The sequence below is a fragment of the Pan paniscus genome, chromosome 8 (genome assembly GCF_029289425.2).
Source record: "Pan paniscus chromosome 8, NHGRI_mPanPan1-v2.0_pri, whole genome shotgun sequence".
NCBI lineage: Eukaryota > Metazoa > Chordata > Mammalia > Primates > Hominidae > Pan > Pan paniscus.
In genome coordinates this window covers 136,783,645-136,805,942 of record NC_073257.2, presented here as the reverse complement: position 1 = coordinate 136,805,942, position 22,298 = coordinate 136,783,645, and the positions used below count along the sequence as shown (strand labels likewise).

The 22,298-nt window shown below is 39.9% G+C and overlaps 1 protein-coding gene across 4 annotated transcripts in view; it reads right to left on the bottom strand.

The window, feature by feature from the left end:
• The window catches only part of ZRANB1 (zinc finger RANBP2-type containing 1), a 71,433-nt gene that overhangs the window by 32,018 nt on the left and 17,117 nt on the right, over nt 1–22,298 (bottom strand). Inside the window, exons 2-3 of one of the 4 annotated variants that reach the window (XM_034931664.3) lie at nt 15,544–15,719; nt 12,786–13,636 (exon numbers count right to left, since the gene is read on the bottom strand). The exons of 1 other annotated variant lie outside the window; for it this stretch is intronic. In XM_034931664.3, coding sequence (XP_034787555.1) covers nt 12,786–13,636; nt 15,544–15,584 — 892 coding nt within the window. In that variant the 5' untranslated portion in view covers nt 15,585–15,719. Of the gene's footprint in view, nt 1–12,785; nt 13,637–15,543; nt 15,720–22,298 lie in introns of those variants that run through there. 2 more of the 4 variants (XM_034931665.3, XM_063607562.1) reach the window with 2 other exon arrangements.

Genomic DNA, 22,298 nt, shown 5'->3' with positions numbered 1-22,298 from the left:
GGTAGCTCATGCCTGTAATCACAGCTACTAGGGAAGCTGAGGCAGGAGGATCACTTGAACCCAGGAGGTGGAGGTTGCAGTGAGCCGAGATTACACCACTGCACTCTAGCCTGGGCAACACAGTAAGACCCTGTTTCAAAAACAAACAAAAAAACAAAAAAACAAAAAAAAAACCTTTTAATGTAACATTTCTAACTCGAACCATTTTTGTTTTGTCTTTAATAAAAGGACAATTAGATGGGTTTTGGTTGTTCGTTTTTGTTTGTTTTTTTGAGACAAGAGTCTCCATGGCCCAGGCTGGAGTACAGTGGTGCAATCTCAGCTCACTGCAAGCTCCACCTCCCAGGTTCACGCCATTCTCCTGCCTCAGCCTCCAGAGTAGCTGGGACTACGGGCGCCTGCCACCACGCCCAGCTAATTTTTTGTATTTTTAGTAGAGATGGGGTTTCACCATGTTAGCCAGGATGGTCTCGATCTCCTGACCTCGTGATCTGCCCACCTCGGCCTCCCAAAGTGCTGGGATTACAGGTGTGAGCCACCGTGCCCGGCCAATTAGATGGTTTTAAAAGTTCAAAACTATTAATAAGATGCAAGACCTGTTTACTGGTTCTGCCTCCATTCATATGTAAAACAATGTATTAAGAAAAAAGGGGCCAGGTACTGTGACTCACGCCTGTAATCCCAGCACTCTGGGAGGCCAAGGTGGGCTGATTACCTGAGGTCAGGAGTTCGAGACCAGCCTGGCCAACATGGTAAAACCCCATCTCTACTAAAAATACAAAAATTAGATGGGCATGGTGGCACACACCTGTAATCCCAGCTACTAGGGAAGCTGAGGCAGGAGGATTGTGTGAACCCAGAAGGTGGAGGTTGCAGTGAGCTGAGGTTACACCACTACACTCCAGCCTGGACAACAGAGCAAGACCCTGTTTCCAAAAAAAAAAAAAAAAACTTTTAATGTACCATTTTTAACTCAAACCATTTTTGTGTTGTCTTTAATAAAAGGGCAATTAGATGGTTTTAAATGTTCAAAACTATTAATATGATGCAAGACCTGTTTACTGGTTCTGCCTCCATTCATACGTAAAACAATGTATTAAGAAAAAAGGGGCCAGGCACCGTGGCTCACGCCTGTAATCCCAGAGCTTTGGGAGGCTGAATCGGGCCGATCACTTGACCCCATGAGTTTGAGACCAGCCTGGGCAACATGGTGAAACCTCGCCTCTACAAAAAAAAAAAAAAAAAAAAAAAAACAGGAATTAGCTGGGGATGGTGGTGCACTCTTCTGGAACCAGCTACTCAGGAGGTTGAAAGTGGGAGAATCACTTGAGCCTGGGCATTCGAGGCTGCAGTGAGCTGTGATCAACGCCACTGCACTCCAGCCTGGGTGACAGAGCAAAATCCTGTCTCCAGAAAAAAAAGAAAAGAAAGAGAAAAGAAAAAAAAAGGACACTAAATCAGAAGAGTATCTTTCAGTAGAACACTAGTTTGGCATCAGCAGACAATCAAAGTTCATAACCCAGCACTTAAAAAGTAGCCATAACTGTGAACAACTTCACGAATTTCCTCTCTAAACTCACAGATGTTGATCTCAAAAAATGACATATTAGAACACAGATCTGCAACTGAGCTACCAACACAGAAGTAATGATGACTGCAAAGCAATCCACAGTACAGGAAAAGTTCTAAACACTGAAAGACTGTCCAAACACCTTTGGTATACCAAGCCAAAAACAGGCCTACATGAGCAGAGCAAACAGAACACACACTACTACAGAAACACCACACACAAAAAGTCAAGTCCAAATAATGTGACCTAACCATGGAATGCTGTAAAATATTAGCAAGTAGCAGATTACCCTGGGCCACAGCAATCAGCTTCATACAGGCATATTTATTTCGCTGACCTGAAAAAAGGCAGGGCTGAAAACACTAATATTCCCAGGCATCAAACATAATTCAAAAGCTCCAGTAATAACCCCCAACCATATCCAGCAGAAAGAAACCCATTACCATTTGTGTCTTGGAAAGGACAGCTACTTCCCATACTAGTCAGTCCCTCTGTACCTCAACTTCTTTCATTATTAACAATGGCTCTGACCTCCTCTAGGAACTGGTGAAAATTAAGTAAAATTTTTCTGAAATTGTCAAATTAAGGTATTATTTGTTGGCTGGGCACAGTGGCTCACGCCTGTAATCCCAGCACTTTGGGAGGCCAAGGCAGGAGGCAAGGTCAGGAATTTGAGACCAGCCTGGCCAATATGGCAAAACCCCGTCTCTACTAAAAAAAAAAAAAAAAAATTAGCCGGGCACAGTGGTGTGCACCTGTAATCCCAGCTACTTGGGAGGCTGAGGCAGGAGAATTACTTGAACCTGGGAGGCAGAGGTTGCAGTCAGCCGAGATCACGCCACTGCACTCCAGGCTGGGTGACAGAGCAAGACTCCATCTCAAAATAAAATTTAAAAAAATACTATTTGTTTAGGGCTGGGCGTGGTGGCTCACGCCTGTAATCCCAGCACTTTGGGAAGCCAAGGTGGACAGATCACCTGAGGTTAGGAGTTCGAGACTAGCCTGGCCAACATGGTGAAACCCGTCTCTACTAAAAATACAAAAATTAGCTGGGAATGTTGGCGGGCGCCTATAATTCCAGCTACTTGGGAGGTTGAGGCAGGAGAATCACTTGAACTCAGGAGGCAGAGGATGCAGTGAGCCAAGACCATGCCATTACACTCCAGCCTAGGCAACAAGAGCGAAAACTCCATCTCAAAAAAAAAAAAAAGATATTATTTGTTTTTAAAAAAGCTATTTGTATTAATTTCTTATTGCTGCTCAAACAATGATTACAACCTTAGTGACTTAAACAACACAAACTTTCTGTCTTAGAATTCAGGAGGTCAGAAGTTCAGCAAGGCTCTCACTGAGCTAAAATCAAGGTGTTGGGAGGGCTGTGCTCCTTCATGAGGCTCTAGAAAAGCCTTGCCTTTTCTCCTAGAGGCTGCTGGCATTCCTTGCCTCAGGGCCCTGCAACTCTCTCAAGCCTCTGCTTCTCTTCTCATGGTCCCATCTATAATCTTCACTCTCCTGTCTCCCGCTGTGATTTACAAGGACGCTTCTGATTACACCACCCACCCAGATAACCCTGCCATTTAAGAAACCTTTAATCACTTCTGTAAAACCTCTTTTGCCACGTAAGGTGGCATACTCACAAATCCTGGGGACTGGGACGCAGGCATGGGGAGGTGGGGTGTGGACATTATCTTGCCTGCCACTCTATTTATATTGGTCATGCAAATCACCCAAAAAGCCCAAAGAGGGAGTAGAGGGAGATGAACCTATAAGGAAGTCAATGGGCAAGTTAAAATGTAAATTTGGACACTATAACTTATCTCATCAATAGTGTGTTTTTATTTTTTTGTTTTTATTTATTTATTTATTTTGAGACAGAGTTTCGCTTTGTTGCCCAGGCTGGAGTGCAGTGCCATGATCTCAGCTCACTACAACCTCCGCCTCCCAGGTCCAAGAGATTCTTCTGCCTCAGCCTCCCAAGTAGCTGGGATTACAGATGCCCACCACCACACCCAGCTAATTTTTGTATTTTCAGTAGAGACGGGGTTTCACCATGTTGGCCAGGCTGGTCTTGAACTCCTGACCTCAAGTGATCCCACCGCCCCGTCCTCCCAAAGTGCTGGGATTACAGGCATGAGCCACTGCGACCAGCAGATAGTGTGTTTTTAAAAACACCAAATGTTTTGTGCCTTCAGGTAAGTCATCAATAAAATATCCTTGTGAAAGAAATAATTTTTAAAGCTAAGAAGTAATGAACTAGAGAATAGAAGCCTCTTCTATTTTTTTCTTCACAATCGTTTGTATGCCCTGAGTTTTCTCTCAAGTTAAAAAGTCACCCCAAAGATGTCTTAAATGGGCAAAATCACCAGTGTCCAATGCAAGGATTTCCTTTTCCGTTTTGACATGGTAATTTTCTTGGTAATATAAATCACTTTAAAATCATTCCAGTTCAAAGGAATATAATCTCTCAAAAACTAAATGACTTTTCCTTCACAGAAGTTAATTTAATTTTGTTTGGATTATTGTACAACTTCCCTTTCATTATACCAGGCACATATTTCAACAGTAGAAACTTTTTTTAAAAAAATCATTATAGAAGATTACATTTTGCAACGGTTTTGTTTCTCCAGAGAAAAAAGTAATACTAATTTAATAATTTACTTGAGAAAAACCTCTGACAAATTGTAAATGTCCATCCATATACGTAATTCTTAATATCAATACCAAAACAAATTGAAAAGAATATTTTAAAATGTAATACGCCCAAACTTTGCTTTTTTTTTTTAAACAAGGTGTGTAAGTAAAACCAAATGGACAAATACCTTCTGACATATTTAATACCATGCAAGTTTTTTTTTTTTTTTTTTTTTTTGAGACGGAGTCTTGCTCTTTCGCCCAGGCTGGAGTGCAGTGGCCCGATCTCAGCTCACTGCAAGCTCCGCCTCCTGGGTTCACGCCATTCTCCTGCCTCAGCCTCCCGAGTAGCTGGGACTACAGGCGCCCACCACCACGCCCGGCTAATTTTTTCTATTTTTAGTAGAGATGGGGTTTCACCGTGTTAGCTAGGATGGTCTCGATCTCCTGACCTCGTGATCCGCCCGCCTCGGCCTCCCAAAGTACTGGGATTACAGGCGTGAGCCACCGCGCCCGGCCGCAAGTTTTAAGACATGGTCTTGCTCTGTCACCCAGGCTGCAATGCAGTGACACAATCATGGCCCGCTGCAGCCTGGGCGCAAGTGTTCCTCCCATCCCAGCCTCCTGCATAGGTGGGGACCACATGGGAACACCACCACGCCCTGCTAATTTTTTTTACTTTTTATAGAGACGAGGTCTCGCCAAGTTGCCCAGGTTGGTTTTAGAGTCCTAGGCTGAAACGATCCTCCCCTCTCTCAACCCCCCACAGTGCTGGGATTACAGGACTGAGCCACCATATCCAGACCCATCCAGAAACTGTGGAAATATTTAGGTATTTCTAGAGTTACACTTGGCACTCTAGAGTGGACAGACACCATATGACACGTTATACGGATTTCTGGCAAGAGGCCCAAATACAATTAGAATCCAAATGGATTTGCCTCAAACATTGATTCTCAACACAATTAAGTTATAAGAAAAGGGAAAATAATAGATTAAATATAACAATATTTTTGCAGACAACTAACATAAGAAAACGTTACCAATACATGATCTATGTTTTAAAAATCATCTAAGACCAGGCACAGTGGCTCACACCTGTAATCCCAGCACTTTGGGAGGCCGAGGCGGGTGGGCTGCTTGAACCCAGGAGTTTGAGACCAGCCTGGGCAACAAGGTGAAACCTCATCTCTACAAAAAATGCAAAATTAGCCAGGCGTGGTGGTGCACGTCTGTAGTCCCATCTAGCTGGATGGCTGAGGTAGGAGAATTGCTTGAGCCCAGGAGGCAGAGATTGAAGTGAGCCAAGATCACACACCACTGCACTCCAGCCTGGGAGACAGAGTGAGACCACCTTGCCTCAAAAAAGTTAAGTAATTAATTAAAAAATAAAACAATAAAAATCATCTAAGTCTTTACAGACATGTCAAAATTCTGAAAGTGGGACAAATTTTGCTCAGAAACCATCAGAATTATAATCCTCATGATGCCACTTCAGCCTGCTACTTGATAAAGAAGAGATTCTGGTTCAGTCCGTAAGTCATTGATTTTCAACAGGGAACACCACTGCATGTGCACTTCACGTCACCCCAAAACTTCAGAGCACCGGGAGGCATTACTGATTCACATATTCCCTATAGTGAAAGCTGTTCATACCACTGCTATTGGGCAACTGAGTATTTCAGCATAAAAATTCCAGTTTCAGGCCAGGTGGTGGCTCACAACTGCAGTCCCAGTACTTGAGTCCAGAAGTCTGAAACCAGCCTGGGCAACACAGGGAGACCCCATCTCTACAAATCATTTTTAAAATTGGCGGGGCATGGTGGTATACACCTGTACGCCCAGCTACTAGGGAAGCTGAGGTGGGAGGACTGCTTGAGCCCAGGAAGTCAAGGCTGCAGTGAGCTGTGATCGCACCACTGCACTCCAGCATGGGCAACAGAGCAAGATCCTGTCTCAAAAAAAAAAAAATGTGTGTGTGTGTGTGTGTGTACGTGAATATATATACATATGTGTGTATACATATATACATATACGTGTATACATATATACATATACGTGTATACATATATACATATACGTGTATACATATATACATATACGTGTATACATATATACGTGTATACATATATACATATATGTGTATACATATATAGTGTATATATACATACATGTGTATACATATATACGTGTATACATATATACGTGTATACATATATACGTGTATACATATATACATATACGTGTATACATATATACGTGTATACATATATACATATACGTGTATACATATATACGTGTATACATATATATACATATACGTGTATACATATATACATATACGTGTATACATATATACATATACGTGTATACATATATATACATATACGTGTATACTTATATATATACATATATGTGTGTACATATATGCGTACATATATGCGTACGCATATGCGTACATATATGCGTACGCATATATGTGTACGCATATGTGTACATATATGTGTATACATAGTTTCAATGTGAACTTGTTACTTAAGTTTGATTTTTTTCCCCCTATACCTTCAAAAGCCCCAACCAAATCTCAGCTCCTAAACTTAAGAAAGATGCAGCTATTGTTTAGGAAGTAAGATAAATGCCAACTAGGAAGCAGCAGGTCCAATGACAACTGAATAAAATATTTCAAGTAAAAATCTCATTTGATAGTTATAGCAAACACATAGAATGATTTTTTTGAAAAAACAAATATTGCCATGAGTGAAAGTAGGAAGGTAGAGAAATTAAACATAAACCTGACTTTAGACTTTTCATGTCCATAGACTGCCTGGTGATAAACTGAAGCCTCTATACCCTTTCCTGTAAGACCCTTTCATACCCACTACTTACCTCAGTCTTCCTGACAACCAGTGAGAAGTAAAACTGGCTCTCCTGGGTTGAGCCCCAACTATTGAAAAACACAGAGAGCTAGGAAGCAGGCAAAGAATCTAGAAATTCATAGGAGGAGGAGGATAAAGGTTTGCCCAGACCCTAGTTCCCAAAAATATTCATTCGTTCACTGATATAAAAATACCTGAGTGCCTAGTATGTATGCAGCAGGCACTGTTGTACATACTAAGATACAGCTTTGAACAAAACATAAAATTACTGGCCCTCAGGAAGCTTAAATTCTAGAGTAGAGAGAGACAAATAATAAACAAGATGATGAAGCATATCAGAAGTGTTATGAAGAAAATTAATGCTGTAGGGAGGGATAATGGACAGGGATGAAATTTTAGATACGGCAGTCATGGAGGACCTCATTGAGAAGGCAATACATGAGAAAAGAAGCGAAGGTGGAGAGCAATCCAGGCAGAGCAAACAGCAAGTAAAAGGCTTGACGCTTATTTATAGGGAAAAAAAAAAGGTGGCAAGAGTGGCTGGAATGAAATGGAAAAGGTGGAAAACAGATTAGTTCAGAGATAAACTATATTTGGCCCTTGAACAACATGGAGATTAGGGGGACCAATCTCCCACACAGTAGAAAATCCATGTATAACTTTTAACTCCCCCAAAAATACTGATAGCCTACCGTTGACCGGAAGCCTTACTAATAGCATAAACAGTCGAACACATATTTGTATATGTATTATATTCTTGTAATACATTAGAGAAAAGAAAATGTTATTAAGAAAATCATAAGGAAGAGAAAATACATTTACTAACTCATTAAGTCAAAGTGGCTCATCATAAAGGTCTTCATCATCATCATCTTCACCTTGAGTAGGCTGAGGAGGAGGAGGAGGAGGAAGAGGGATTGTTCTTGCTGTCTCAGGGGTGGCAGAGCTGGTAGAAAACTCACGTATAAGTGGACGCACACAGTTCAGACCTGTGTTATTCAAGGGTCAAAAGTATATGGAGGGAAGCTGAAGTGCGCAATACAGAGCATGTAGATGGCCTTGTAGAGTTTTTGAGGGACTCTGGCTTTTAATCCAAGTAAAACAGGTGATCACTAGAGGGTTCTGAGAAGAATTAGCTCCTCTGATGACAGCAGATTGTAAGGAGGGAAAAGGCAAGGGTAGATCATGGTTTGGACAAGAATAGTGAGAAGTGGTCAGAGTACAGATATATTTTGAAGGTAGAGCCAAAGAATCTTCTCAGAAATAGAAGTGGGGCATACGAGAAAGAAGAATCAAGGAGGGCCAAGGCTTTTGGCACAAGCAATGGAATGAGAAATTTGCCATCAACCAAGATGAGAGCCTGGGAAAAAACAGATTTGAAGGAGAGATCAGTTCTGTTTTAGCATCACTGAGCTTGAAATGAGCTTGAGTTTTTAAACACTCCAGGAAAGATGCTGAATAGGCAGCTGGATATATGAGTCTAGGATTCAGGAATACACATTACAGCACAGATTTAATATGGTGTTCTTATCTAACCCTGTGTCTTTTTAAGGACGTATCTATGTACACAAATTGAAGTGTAATTTCATAAGGCAACTGATTCAATACAATAGCAGAACAAAAGCAGGGCATTAGGTAGTGCTGCTCTATTCTCTAGATACATTGTTGTCTACCCAGTGAGAAAAGCAGTCTATGGTGAGTGCTCACATGACCGCCCTAAAAACCTGATGTACCTAAAAACATCTAGTACCAACTGCAGACATTCCAGAGACAACTGTACATTTACATTCACACCTCTACCTTTACCACCCTGATTCTCAACCTCAGGCTCTACTACTGATATCAGGTTTTGGCACAGCTGTCCCCAACATCCTCTCACCACATAAGATAATATGACTTATGTGAAACTTAACACCCAACAGCTATGTCAATATGTATGCTCGATACTGCTGATGTGTTAGTTGACATCTGCCCTCTCAACAACTGAATCTTCCTTATTCCTAGTTTATCAGCTACAAAGCTGACCTGAGGTTGAAATTTTTTTCCAACTTTAAATGGAAAAGTCTCACATTTTATACTCAGTGTATATACTACTTTAGAGATGTATTTTTTAAAAAACACAACATCAATAACCCAAAATACACTGTATCTAATGAAATCTGGGGAACATAAGGCAGGCAGAAAAGGGACGTAAAGATTAATTTTGAGTACATGTGAACTTCTTTTAGTCTTACTGCTCAAGCCTTTTTTTAAATTAACCCAACACAATGTAAACAAGTTTAAAAAAAGTATTTAACATATTTCAGTTATGTTTACACATCAGAATATGGCTATCCCATAGAAACAGGCCTATAATTATAACCTTACGTATAACAGTTCAGAATGACATTGTACAGTTAATAGTAAAAAATATTTGCCAATAGGAAAGACATAGTCCACATTACCAAGGACCAAATACAATCAACCCTTGGCCCTAAGAATCCAGAAACTTTGCAGGTAGAAACAGCAACTTAATGACAAATCGTTTTATAAATAAAACAACATCAAATCCAATACTGGTCCTATTGGTAGAAGTTTTTGTTACACTTTTTTCTTTTTTTTTTTTTTTTTTGAGACAGGGTTTTGCTCGTTGCCCAGGCTGCAGTGCAATGGTGCGGTCTTGGCTCACTGCAACCTCCACCTCCCAGGTTCAAGCGATTCTCCTGCCTCAGCCTCCCGGGTAGCTGGGACTACAGGCATGTGCCACCATGCCCGGCTAATTTTGTATTTTTAGTAGAGACGGGGTTTCTTCATGTTGGTCAGGCTGGTCTCGAACTCCCGACCTCAGGTGACCCGCCCACCTCGATCTCCCAAAGTGCTGGGATTAACAGACCTGAGCCACTGTGCCTGGCCTTGTTCCACTTTTAAATTGAACGCAGTGATTAAAATGCAAAGAGATGGGCCGGACCCAGTGGCTTACCCCTGTAATCCCGGCACTCTGGGAGGCTGAGGTGGGTGGATTGCTTGAGCACAGGAATAAGATGCCAGCCTGGGTAACAAGGTAAAACCCCGTCTCTCCAAAAAAAATACAAAAATTTGCCGGGCGTGGTGGTATGCGCCTGTAGTCCCAGCTACCCAGGAGGCTGAGGTGGGCGGATGGCTTGAGCTTAGGAAGTCAAGGCTGCAGTGAGCCATGATTGCAGCACTGCATTCCAGCCTCGCGACCCTGTCTCAAAAAAATAAATAAAATGCAAAGAGGTACAAGGATGGCTAGTCGTCTAGTCAAAAGTAGTAAGGATATGTAGAAAAAGGCAGGACCAAGAAGAAATAATGTCATAAAGACAAACATGTTGATTCATCTAACTTGTGTGTTTCAAGGAAAGAAAATATTTCAAATCAGGTGTTCTTATCCTGAGATCCACTGACCTGAAGCAACCTGGGGTTGAAATGAAGCCCTGATTCCTAAAGGATTCTATGACCTTTAGTGAGGTTTAGTGACCTTCACTGTGAGGTTAAGAACCGTCACAGTGAAGTCTAGTTCATTTTCATCTATAAACCTACATGTACTATTAACACCACCTTGTAGTCCAAGTATTCATAGTACACTACTCCCTGCAAAAAAAAAAAAAAAAAAAAAAAATGATTTTAAGACTGTTCCAAAGGCATACAAGCAATTAAAAGACAATCACACCCAACATAAAAGCTCACAGATATGTAAAGATTCCATTTATATGAATATCCAGAATAGGTAAATCCACAGACACCAAAAGCAGACTGGCAGTTATCAAGGGTTAGCGGGTAGGGGTAGGGGCAGTAACTGCTTAATGGGTACATAGTTTCCTTTTGGGATGATGAAAATGTTCTGGAACAACACAGAGGTAGTGGTTACACAATGTGAATGCACTAAATGCCAAATGAGTTGTTCACTTGCAAAACGGTGAATTTTTATGTTAAATCAATTTGATCTCAATAAGGAAACTAGTAACAAAACCCTTTTGTATCTCCTGTTTAAATTTTTTTAACTGACAATCATACTATATGTTGCCCCTCAATTTGGAGCAGAAAAATCAGTGGAATAAAATGGGACAACACAGACAGAAGATGGCTCGGTATGTTTTCATCCCCTCATCCTCAGGATGGGAGGAAACTAGAACTAAGAGTTGCTAAGTGCCTACTACGTCTGGAGGTCAGAAGGATTCATCTGCTGGGATATTCTTTTTTGCCAGAACAAAGCTAAAATTGAAAACTCAGGATCTCAGCTGGGCACAGCAAATTATGCCTATAATCTCAACACTTTAGGAGGCTGAGGTGGGAGGATCGCTTGAGCCCAGGAGTTCAAGACCATCCTGGGCAACATAGGGAGACCCCCATCTTTACAAATAATAATTTAAAACAATAGCAGGGCATAGTGGTACATGCTAATGGGGAGTCCCAGCTACTGGGGAGGCTAAGATGGCAGGTCACTTGAACCCAGGAGGCTGAGGCTGCAGTGAGCCATGATTGCATCACTGCCCTCTAGCCTGGGTGACAGAGTGAGATCCCATCTTGGGGCGGGGGGGGGGGGGGGGGGAATGATATATATAATTTAATTTTAAAACTCACGATTTCTTGGAAATCAATTCCTAGGACTCACAGGTTCATACACCTAAACTTTCCATATTCTTGGGCTGTACCCAGAGGGATAAATAAAAGAAATTGGTACTGAGGGAAAACATACAGCTAAGGTATAGTTAAGGCTTAGCTATTGTTCCACACAAAGTTTAAACTTAGTAATCATTCAAAATTTCCCTTATAAGACCAAATGTCAAAGTAAGCAGCCCATCCAAATAATTTAATAAAAATCAAACATCTAATCTACTCAAAAAAAAAATACTGAAGACTCAAGTCACTGCTTTTGTGAATTACATCACAATTAACTCACAAGGTCAAGAACTGAAGAAAAACTCTGCTCTCCTATGTCTCTGTCCTTTAACAGCATTTCCTGAGGAAAATGTCACAATACATACGAACCATAACTTAAAGTATGGAATCAGCTGGCTACATGTAATCAGTTCCATAAAGTTTGCAAACATTTACTACATGACATTCATGTTAAATTAACACCAGTATTTTCAAGGTCAATATGTTTGTTCAACTTCTTGGAGTCACACATTTTTGTGGTATTTTTAACATCTGACTAAAGCTTCTATCATCACAAGATGCTCACACTGTTTACAAATACTTGGAAACAGCAGCTGGTGTTCCTCAGTTACATCTTGTTACAATAAACAGAGTAGCAGTTTTAAAGTCCAGGTATATATTTTACTGCTGATGTGTAAAACCTCTGCTTTAACTTAAACGTTTCCACTGCCCCCAGTAATGGAGAGACATGAACACAATTAATTGTGGGCAATTTAGTACAAAGTTACGACAAGATCACAAATACACAAATTTTTATGTATGCCTACTTGAAAGTACAGCTATCGTGCTGAATGAATTAAATGCTAGTGACTTTGCGCATACACACACACACATTTTTGCATGTGCGTGGAGACACAGTCTCACTATGTTACCCAAGCTGGAGTGCAAGTGCTATTCACAGACCGATCATGGCATACTACAGCCTCAAACTCCTGGTCTCAAGCAAGTGGCTAAGACCACAAACGTGTGTCAGCGCACCCAGCTCTTTTCATATCATTTTTACTACCTTTTCCCATCCCATGCAAAAAATGCAGAATACAGAAACTTACCCACACAAGCATTGAGGAAGAGCCAATCAGTCTTTTTCATCCTGTTTTTAATTTGCTTTAGTTTTTTAAAGTCTACTTCAAGTTCCTCCTTGCTTCCCACAGCACCAGCCAATTCAATCCTCTGAAAATCCATTTTCACTTCAGAGTCCCGCTTCGTAGCAGGAGGTGATCTCCTTTGGCTATTACCACTACTGCAACTTCCCCTCCATCGAGCTCTGTCTTGCTCATTTATTATTGAAGAAGCCTCTTCAGTCTCTGCCAATTCTATTGCTTCAATGTTATTAGGTCTGGGATGATCACAAACAACACATCTTTTAGCCTTGGCCCAGTTTTCATATGTGCAAACAGAGCAAGTCCAGTGCTGTGTCCTAGTGTTCAGTTTATTTCTATCATTGTATTCCTCACAAGGATCAACAGAAAAAGCAACTGGTCTTGAGCCAGATCCTGAGGACTGAGGAGATTCTGTAGGACTCCTGGTCCTACGTTGGGATAAGCACTGGGTACATCTGATTGCTCTTGGCCAGTTCAAATATGTACACATGTGGCATGACCACTTATTTGCATTTTCCATGCTATATGAAGATTTCACCCTTGGTCTTGCACTAGAGTCTGGACATATCAAAGGACTACTTCCTCCTTCGGTGCTGGAAGGATCCCAATCTCTACCAACATCACTTGAACCACTTTTAAATGGATCTTCTGTAATAATTGTTCCACTAGGTCTTTGGGCACGACACATAGTACACTTGATTGCAGATGGCCAGTTTTCATACGTACAATATTCACAAGCCCACTTAATTCCACGTTCTGACATTGTGCACTTCTTGAAGTGAGCTGTGTCAGGCAGGAAGCTATAAATAATTAGGACATGGTTATTAAAATAACTACATTCCACCTCCAAAAATACGCTGCCCAAAAAGCAAGTCCTTCAACCTACAAAATATAAATTTCTCAAAAGATGCATGTAACATTTCGACATTGAATTATCCTAATTTTCTTTTTTGATTTCCATAGAAACACTGGAGATAAATTCTCTAAGAAAAAATCTTAGACCCTGGGATTTAATAAAATTGAACTTTGGAATGCAAAAGAGATAGGCAGGAGATATAACGAGGTTTGATCTAAGAAGGATGAGATTAACGGGAAGCCACTAATAGAAATGTTTAATTTCAGGGAGGCCATCACATCAATTTAGAAAAGTAACCAATAGTTTAAAGAGACAAAGGTAGAGGAAACAACACAAACTAAAAACTAGCTTAAACACATAACCATTCTCAAATTATGAACACAGATTATGATTCATGAATTCAGAAGATCAAACAACGTCTATTTTATCATTCTCGCTAAGGGAGAAAAGCAACTTAAAATGCTAATTATCCACTGTTCTTAATTAGCACAGGTAGTAAAGAAACATGTTGAGAAGTAATGGCTACAATTAACAAAGTAACATTATGAAATAGGTAGTTCCTTGATAATCTGTAGCCTCAAAATCTAGTTCTATCTGGAGTAAAAAAAAGAAAACTGTACTGGGGAAAATTAAATCTGTAGAAGGTCACTGAAATAACTAGTAGCATAATCATTCCAATGTAATTGTGAATGTTCATAATTAAAATATTTTAAATTTTGAATATTTAAAATATACTCAAAATCTAATTCATGGCCGGGGGCAGTAGCTCAAGCCTATAATCCCAGCATTTTGGGAGGCTGAGGCGGGTAGATCACAAGGTCAGGAGTTCAAGACCAGCCTGGCCAAGATGGTGAAACCCCGTCTCTATAAAAATACAAAAATTAGCCGTGCATGGTGGTAGGTGCCTGTAATCCCAGCTACTCAGGAGGCTAAGGCAGAGAACTGCTTGAACCCGGCAGGCAGAGGTTGCAGTGAGCTAAGATCGCACCACTGCACTCTAGCCTGGGTGACAGAGGGAGACTCCATCCCCTGCCCCCAAAAAAATCCAATTCATATTTAAAAGATTCACACTACTTAAAAGATTTCCAGGATTCAACAATAGGCTAACACTACACTATAATGAAGAAAGACTTCATAATTTAATGGCAACTAATTCATAAATGAAGCAACTTACATAACAAATTTAATGTCTTTTTTTTTTTTTTAATGGCTTGAATTTAGACACTGGCCACTTTTCCTAAATACTTTTATCAACTCGGTATCATCCCAACACCTATTTTTCACCAGGAAAGAGAAATCCTAGGCAGAGTATAGAAGCTTTGCTCTCTCTTTCTCAGGGATTTTTCCTGAATCTAGAGGGTTAAATCTTTTTTTTGTTGGTTTGTTTTTTTGTTGTTGTTGTTTTCGTTTTTGTTTTTTTGAGATGGAGTCTTGCTATGTTTTGCCCAGGCTGGAATGCAGTGGAGTGGTGCAATCTAAGCTCACTGCAACCTCCGCCTCCCAGGTTCAAGCGATTCTCCTGCCTCAGCCTCCCAAGTAGCCGAGATTACGGTGCATGCCACCATGCCCGGCTAATTTTTGTATTTTTAGTAGAGATGGGGTTTCAGCATCTTGGCCGGGCGTCTCTTGAACTCCTGACCTCGTGATCCACCCGCCTCGACCTCCCAAAGTGCTAGGATTACAGGCATGAATCACCGCGCCTGGCCTAAATCTTTCACTTTTGAAGTATACTGTATTATGTTCCCGCCTGCCAAGTCCATACACCATTTATAGTGTGAATTCTGCTAAGAAGAAAAAAAATCACTATAAGAAAGTATACTACTTAATAGCTAAAATAAAAACCACACTTACTAAGATTTTAGTTCCCACGCTATAACCTCCACCTTGCACATGATTAGAATAAAAGTACGGTTTGCAAATCAGATCAAAGACAAGATTCCGTCTTCATGCTGGCTCAGAATTCTGACTTCCTCAGGAGATACTGCAAAACGTGATAAGTGGTTCTGTCTGACTGTGAATAGCTATTCCTGTAAAGGAGACCAAAACTGAATTTCACTTGAAGCCTGCTACTTTAGCTAAAAGATTTTTAAGGCTTTATTTTTATCAATTCTCTATTTTAACCCTACTCACTTATTTTAACAATGGACAACTATATTTAGAATTTTAATTTAACAAAACAATAAAATTGGCTAATCAACTGGGCTGGTCAGCCAAATTAAACATGGATGAGACATTTTTCTATATAACCTTAACCCTGTGCTGTGTACACAGGTCTAATATTACTATTAATTTGGCAGTGCTAAGTTAATTCCTACCTGTATTACTCTATTACTAAAAGGGAAAAGATGATAAAATCCAAAAAAGTAGAAAAAGCAAAATAATTGCTTATATTTAGCTATGAAACCACCTTCAGCAACTGCATTTTTTCCCTGATCCAAGTAATATAAAATTATCTTGTTTAAATTTTTAAATTTAGTTTATATAATGATTACTTACAAACTGATAGCAGCCCAAAAATGTGTGGCAGAGCAGAGAACTATAATGATATAACCATCCAGAAAGTAGACAATACAGATTTAATGGCAATTTTCATACCCTTTAGGCAGATTCTTTTAGTTTCTCGGGAATGAAATATAAGTTACTTGCTCATGCTACTGGAAATTAAAATGAGCATGTAGAAACTTATTAACAAGATAAATGCCATAATGAACATATATCCAGGGCTACTCTAAGTAATTTCAATATATCTTTTAAAATATTCACATTCAAAATCCATACTTGTTTTGATAAGTCTTACTATGTTTGTAGGTGCAACTAAACAGCCCGTAACCTTATGTTATCTTAGCTAATCTTCATGTAACTAACATGCTGGCATAATATATTTAAATGTCCAGGCTGATTTAAAAAACAAACAAAAAATTGCCATAAAAAATAATCACTGTCATAAATGCCTGGTAAAATAATGGACAGACAGCTGCCTAATTAGCCCACCAACCTCTGAAAATCCAGGTAACTAAGCAATACCAAAACCAAGCTCAAGAGTTTTGAGATGTGCCTTATATTAGATAATAAGCACAGTGGCTCAAGTCTTTAATCCCAGCACTTTGGGAGAATGAGGTGGGAGGATCACTTGAGTCCAGGATTCAAGACCAACCTGGGCAACATAGCAAGACTCCATCACTACAAAAAAGGCAAAAAAAAAAACCAAAACACGATTTTTGTTGTTGTTGAGACAGTCTCACTTTGCCACCCAAGCTGGAGTGCAGTGGCACAATCTTGGCTCACTGCAGCCTCCACTCCCAGGTTCAAGTGAATCTCCTGCCTCAGCCTCCAGAGTAGCTGGGACTACAGGCGCATCCCACCATGCCCAGCCAATTTTTTTATTTTTAGTAGAGACGGAGTTTCACCGTGTTGGCCAGGCTGGTCTCAAACTCCTGGCCTCAAGTGATCCACCTGCCTCAGCGTCCCAAAGAGCTGGCATTACAGGCGTGAGCCACTATGCCCGACCAAAAAAAAAACCTTTTTTTAATTAGCCAGGTGCAGTCGCCTGTGCCTATAGTCCCAGCTACTCAGGAGGCCAAGGAAGGAGTATCATTTGAGTATAGGAGTTCAAGACTATAGTGAGTTATGATTGTGCTACTGTGCTTCAGCCTGGGATGACAGAGCAAGGCTGTCTCAAGGAAAAAAAAAAAAAAAAACGTAATGACGTACAGTGTTCACTCTGAGAGAACTTGAAACATTGCAGGAATGTTGTTTAGTAACTGCAAGGTAAAATTCATTGAAGAGTGGCTAGGTGCTCAAGCCTGTAATCCCAGCACAGGAGGCCTAGGTAGGTGGATTGCTTGAATCCAAGAGTTCGAGACCAGCCTGGGCAACATGGCAAAACCCCATCTCTTCAAAAAATACAAAAATTAGCCCAGGGTGGTGGCACATGCCTGTAGTCCCAGCTACTCAGGAGGCTGAGGCAGGAGGATCGCTTCAGCCCAGGGGACTTGAGGCTGCAGTGAGCCATGATCACACCATTGCACTGAGAGTGAGACTTTGTCTCAAAAAAAAAAAAGAAAAGAAAAGAAAAAATTCATTGAAGATTATCTGAGACAGCCATTTCTACCTGTGGTAATTAGTAAACAGCACTGAACAGTAAGGATAACATCAACTGAACTATGTGTTTTTTTGCAGTATTACGAAGAAATTAACAGAGTACACTTTTTCCAGATGTCAAAACATTCCAAAAAGTACATAAAATTATTTCCAAAGTAGCCAGCTCTAAAAGTTAATACTCTACCTTGAAATAAAACTTACTAAGTATCACTTTAAGTATTAAATATATTTATACACCCAAGTAAATTTAGTTTACAAGTTTAATTTTGCATGCAAAGCAGATTTGCAAATTCTATCCAAGGACTCAAACTTCAATTAATTGGTAAAATAAAACCACAATAAAATCAACATAATCTGGGCCTTCTTTAAGGAGAACGGGACAAAACTGCTCCTCTTAAGACAAATATTCCTTGGTTCAAATGCAATACCAACAGTTCCCATCCTGTGGACCAAGGAGACCAGGAATCCATTTGTGCATTAAGCTCTGCCTGTAGAATGAATAATGTCTTTAAATATATCAACCATTTACTACTACTAAATTGACAAGTAGTAAATTCGTAACTGTTTTTAATTACATACTTTCCAATTCAGATAATAAAAGTGCACAAATATTATGGTATATGTACTAATAGCAGGCGGGGGAAAGGGACTTACATAATGGAACATTTTTTATACTGTCATGTTTAATATTTGTGAAGCATTACTAAACACTGTACAAGAATTATATTTATATTGAAGTCAATTCCTCAAAATTGTAGCTACACTACAAATTTCCCCAACCACCTACTAAACAATCATAGATAACTGAAGAAATGAAATAATTCTCGGCGGGGCGCAATGGCTGATGCCTATAATCCCAGCACTTTGGGAGGCCGAGGCGGGTGGATCACTTGAGGTCAGGAGTTCAAGACCAGCCTGGCCAACATGGCGAAACCCCGTCTCTACCAAAAACACAAAATTTGCTGGGCGTGGTGGCAGGTGCCTATAATCCCAGCTACTCAGGAGGCTGAGGCAAGATAATCGCTTGAACCCGGGAGGTGGAGGTTGCCGCGACTGCTGCACTGCACTCCAGTCTGGGCAACAAGAGCGAAACTCCATCTCAAAAAAAAAAAAAACACACACACACACAAATAATTCTCTTCAAGTGCAAACTCAGGAAACAAACTGAGATAAGCTCAATTGCCAGTAGTTTCAAATGATGAGAAGTTATACTACTCAGCTACTCAGGAGGCTGAGGCAGGAGAATTGCTTGAACCTGGGAGGTGTAGGTTGTAGTAAGCAGAGATTGCGCCACCGCACTCCGGCCCGGGCGGCCGAGTGAGACTCTGTCTCAAACAACAACAACAAAAAAAAGCAGCCTTAAAGATTTTTATTAGCTTTATTAATACAAATTTATACTTACTAATATAAATAATTATTAGCTTATTAATATAAATCTGCGGATATTTACAAATGCTCAGAGAACATCTTAGGGATATAAAGACGAAAGCTAAAACTAAAACGGATTTTCCAAGCATGCTAAATTTTCAGGCTCTTAAAATATTACAAAGCAATTTTGAACTATAAAATTTCTGTAAATAAAAAACTTCAAACTACTTAACTCTTAAGCCAAAATATCGCACATACTCATCTCTTTTCTCATCAGTATATTCTTTCATCACTGTCTTCTTCGCAATAGTCAACAGGAAAACAACCGGTCTAGACCAGGACCGTGAAGATCGATGATATGGTAAACCCTTTATCTACAAATCTAACCTCATTTCAGGGCTCCACCAGGTTATCAAATCCTCCATTAAACCCCTTATTTTCTTCTCACAACAAACTCCTATCTTGACTTCTCCAGTTTCCATTAATGACACTATTAATACCTCTGCACCCAGCAGAGAACTCAGAATCACCTTAAATTCTGCCTTCTCCCCACAGATTCTTTCCAGTGGTTTCTATCTAATTACTGTCTTCTCATTCCCACTGCCATCAATCCTTTTCCAGTTCAGGTCAGAACTACCATAAAAGCCTTCTAAGCATCTTCCCTTTCTAAATCCATCCAGCTGACTGTTCCACAATTCTCTTTCTGAGGCTCTTCTGCAACAGTATAAACTCTCAACTCCTTCCTGTCACAAACACACACACCACACACTCACTCCCAAACATGCCACACACGCCCCTGACTCATGCATGTGTCACCACCACCCAACATACACATGAAGGTACTGCCTTAGATACAGAAGCACAATAGACACCCTCATTTATAGTGAACTCTACCCATCCTTTAAGGCTCAGTTCAAGTCTCATCTTCAAGAAGTTTTCAAATCACTCCAAGTACACTCCAAGCAACCATACTTTTATTGACATTTGGCACTTTATATTTCCTCTTGGTGCTAGTTTTTGGAACGCTAATTCATATATGTTTTTCCTATGTCACTCACATCCTTCTATTTCCATCCCTCCCTTCGATTTCCAGTCAAACAGCCAGGCTTTCAAAAACCTTTGTTCAAAGATTCCAGTGGCACGGAAGGTAGACCAGCATCTCGTGTTTAGTAAAACCCAAGAAGAGGCCATGTTGAATGACTTGATGAAAGAAAGGAGTAGACCTTGTGAGCAATCTCAGAAGAAATTCTAGAGAGGATGGAATCAACTCCATGGCAGCAACTGAACAGGCAGCAAGACCTCAGTAAAAAGTGTCTGCTAGATATAAACTAGGTGTCAAGCCACAGGCACTAGGGCCCACAGTTGGTGGCAGAGCCACAGAACCTGATGGAACCTTGTGGAAGGCAATGGAAGACAATACCATAACCAATGCAGGCAAAATCTGAACCATATGACACCAGGCCTTCCAATAACATGAGGAGAGGGGGCCCCAAGGATGACTGAGGTTGAATTTCTTGCCAAAGAAGTAGAATTCAAATCAAGTTAATTTAAAGAAAGCAAATGTGGTACCTTCTTTCTATCTGAGTTTTTGGACTAAGATTCATGTTTGATACACTCGTTATGTCTTCCTATATCCTTGACCAGATTATAAACTGAGCAAAACCTATTACATGTTTTTCTCTCATTTCATAACACACCAGTTAGGTCCATACTTAAGTATACAACTACATCAGCAAATAGCTAGAATATTACACAGCAAGCCATGACTTCAGCACCTTCACATTCTAGCCCCATTAAAAAATATGTAACATGTAATTGAATCCACAAAATTATTAAACACTTTTGCCTCTGCAACTTCGGCATTTGAAATAAAAAGAACTCTTAGGCAAAATACAACAATCACTAAATTATTTGTTAAATGGCTTAGTCTGAAGCTCTCTGGTTCTATAATCCACAATTAAACATACTGTTCTCACATGGCTTCCAAGACATTCTCCTGGTTTTCCTCCAATCTCAGTAGCTTTTCTTCCTCAAACTTCTTTGTTGGCTTCCTTATCTTTCTGAATTAAAGAGCCAAGTGCCCCAAGCTTTGGTCCTCTTCTCTCTAACCTCTAACTACTTTGGGATCTTAGACAATCCCTGGGCTTTAAATATCATCTACTTCATGATAATTTAAAAATTTGTATCTCCAAGTTGGATCTCTCCCCTAACTCAAGATTTGTAAAACCAGTTGCCCACCTGACATCTCAATTTGAAGGTTTAACAAGTTTCTCACACTTAACATGTCCAAAACTCAATTCGTAATCAGAATTTCCTATTTCTGAGCCTCAGTTTTCCCATCCACAAATTAAAGGGATTAGACTACTAAAAGCCGCAAAATTGTTCAATAAATGTTTGTTCCTTTCGTCACTGCTCTGAAAGTCTACCATCCAGAGCACTGTGGCAACCCATAAGCTGGTTAACTATTCAAATCTTGCTATGACAATGACACAAGTACAAAACTTTTGCAATCATTATCTTCTAAAAGTCCTAAATTAGTGTGAAATTGTATGTAAATAATCAATAATTAGATCTCAAAAATGAGCCGGCATTCCTATAAAAAGAGGTCACTATTATCTATGGCATCTGTATCAAATGAGTAGATCTGAACTAAACACACTGTACACTTCCCAGGAATTTGTGGATAAGTTGGACAAGGTAAAATTAAATAACACCTGCCAGGGTGACCTTGGCCTTATCAGCACTATGCCTTAATTAACTGAGGTGATTACCCTCTACAACTACAACTAACTTCATTCCAACCAAACCTAAATCTTCAAAATGTAACAAATTTAAATGTTACATTTTAATCTGTCAAGGATACATTAGAAAAAACTGTCATAAAAGTTACAACTCTAATGGTCTTGTTTTCTTTTAAACCACTAGACAATTAGCAATCCACTGACTAGAATGAAAGAAGATCTTAAAGACAAAAAGTTAACTTACATTGTGTCAAATCTAGCATGAAACAATATTAATGCTCTTTCTGTTCATCTTGTCATCTCAGGAGGATTTCTAGCTCTTTACATACTTACTCTATCTGAACACTTCAGTTCCTCAATCGTAACAAGAAAGTGAGCGGGTGTAATACAGGTATG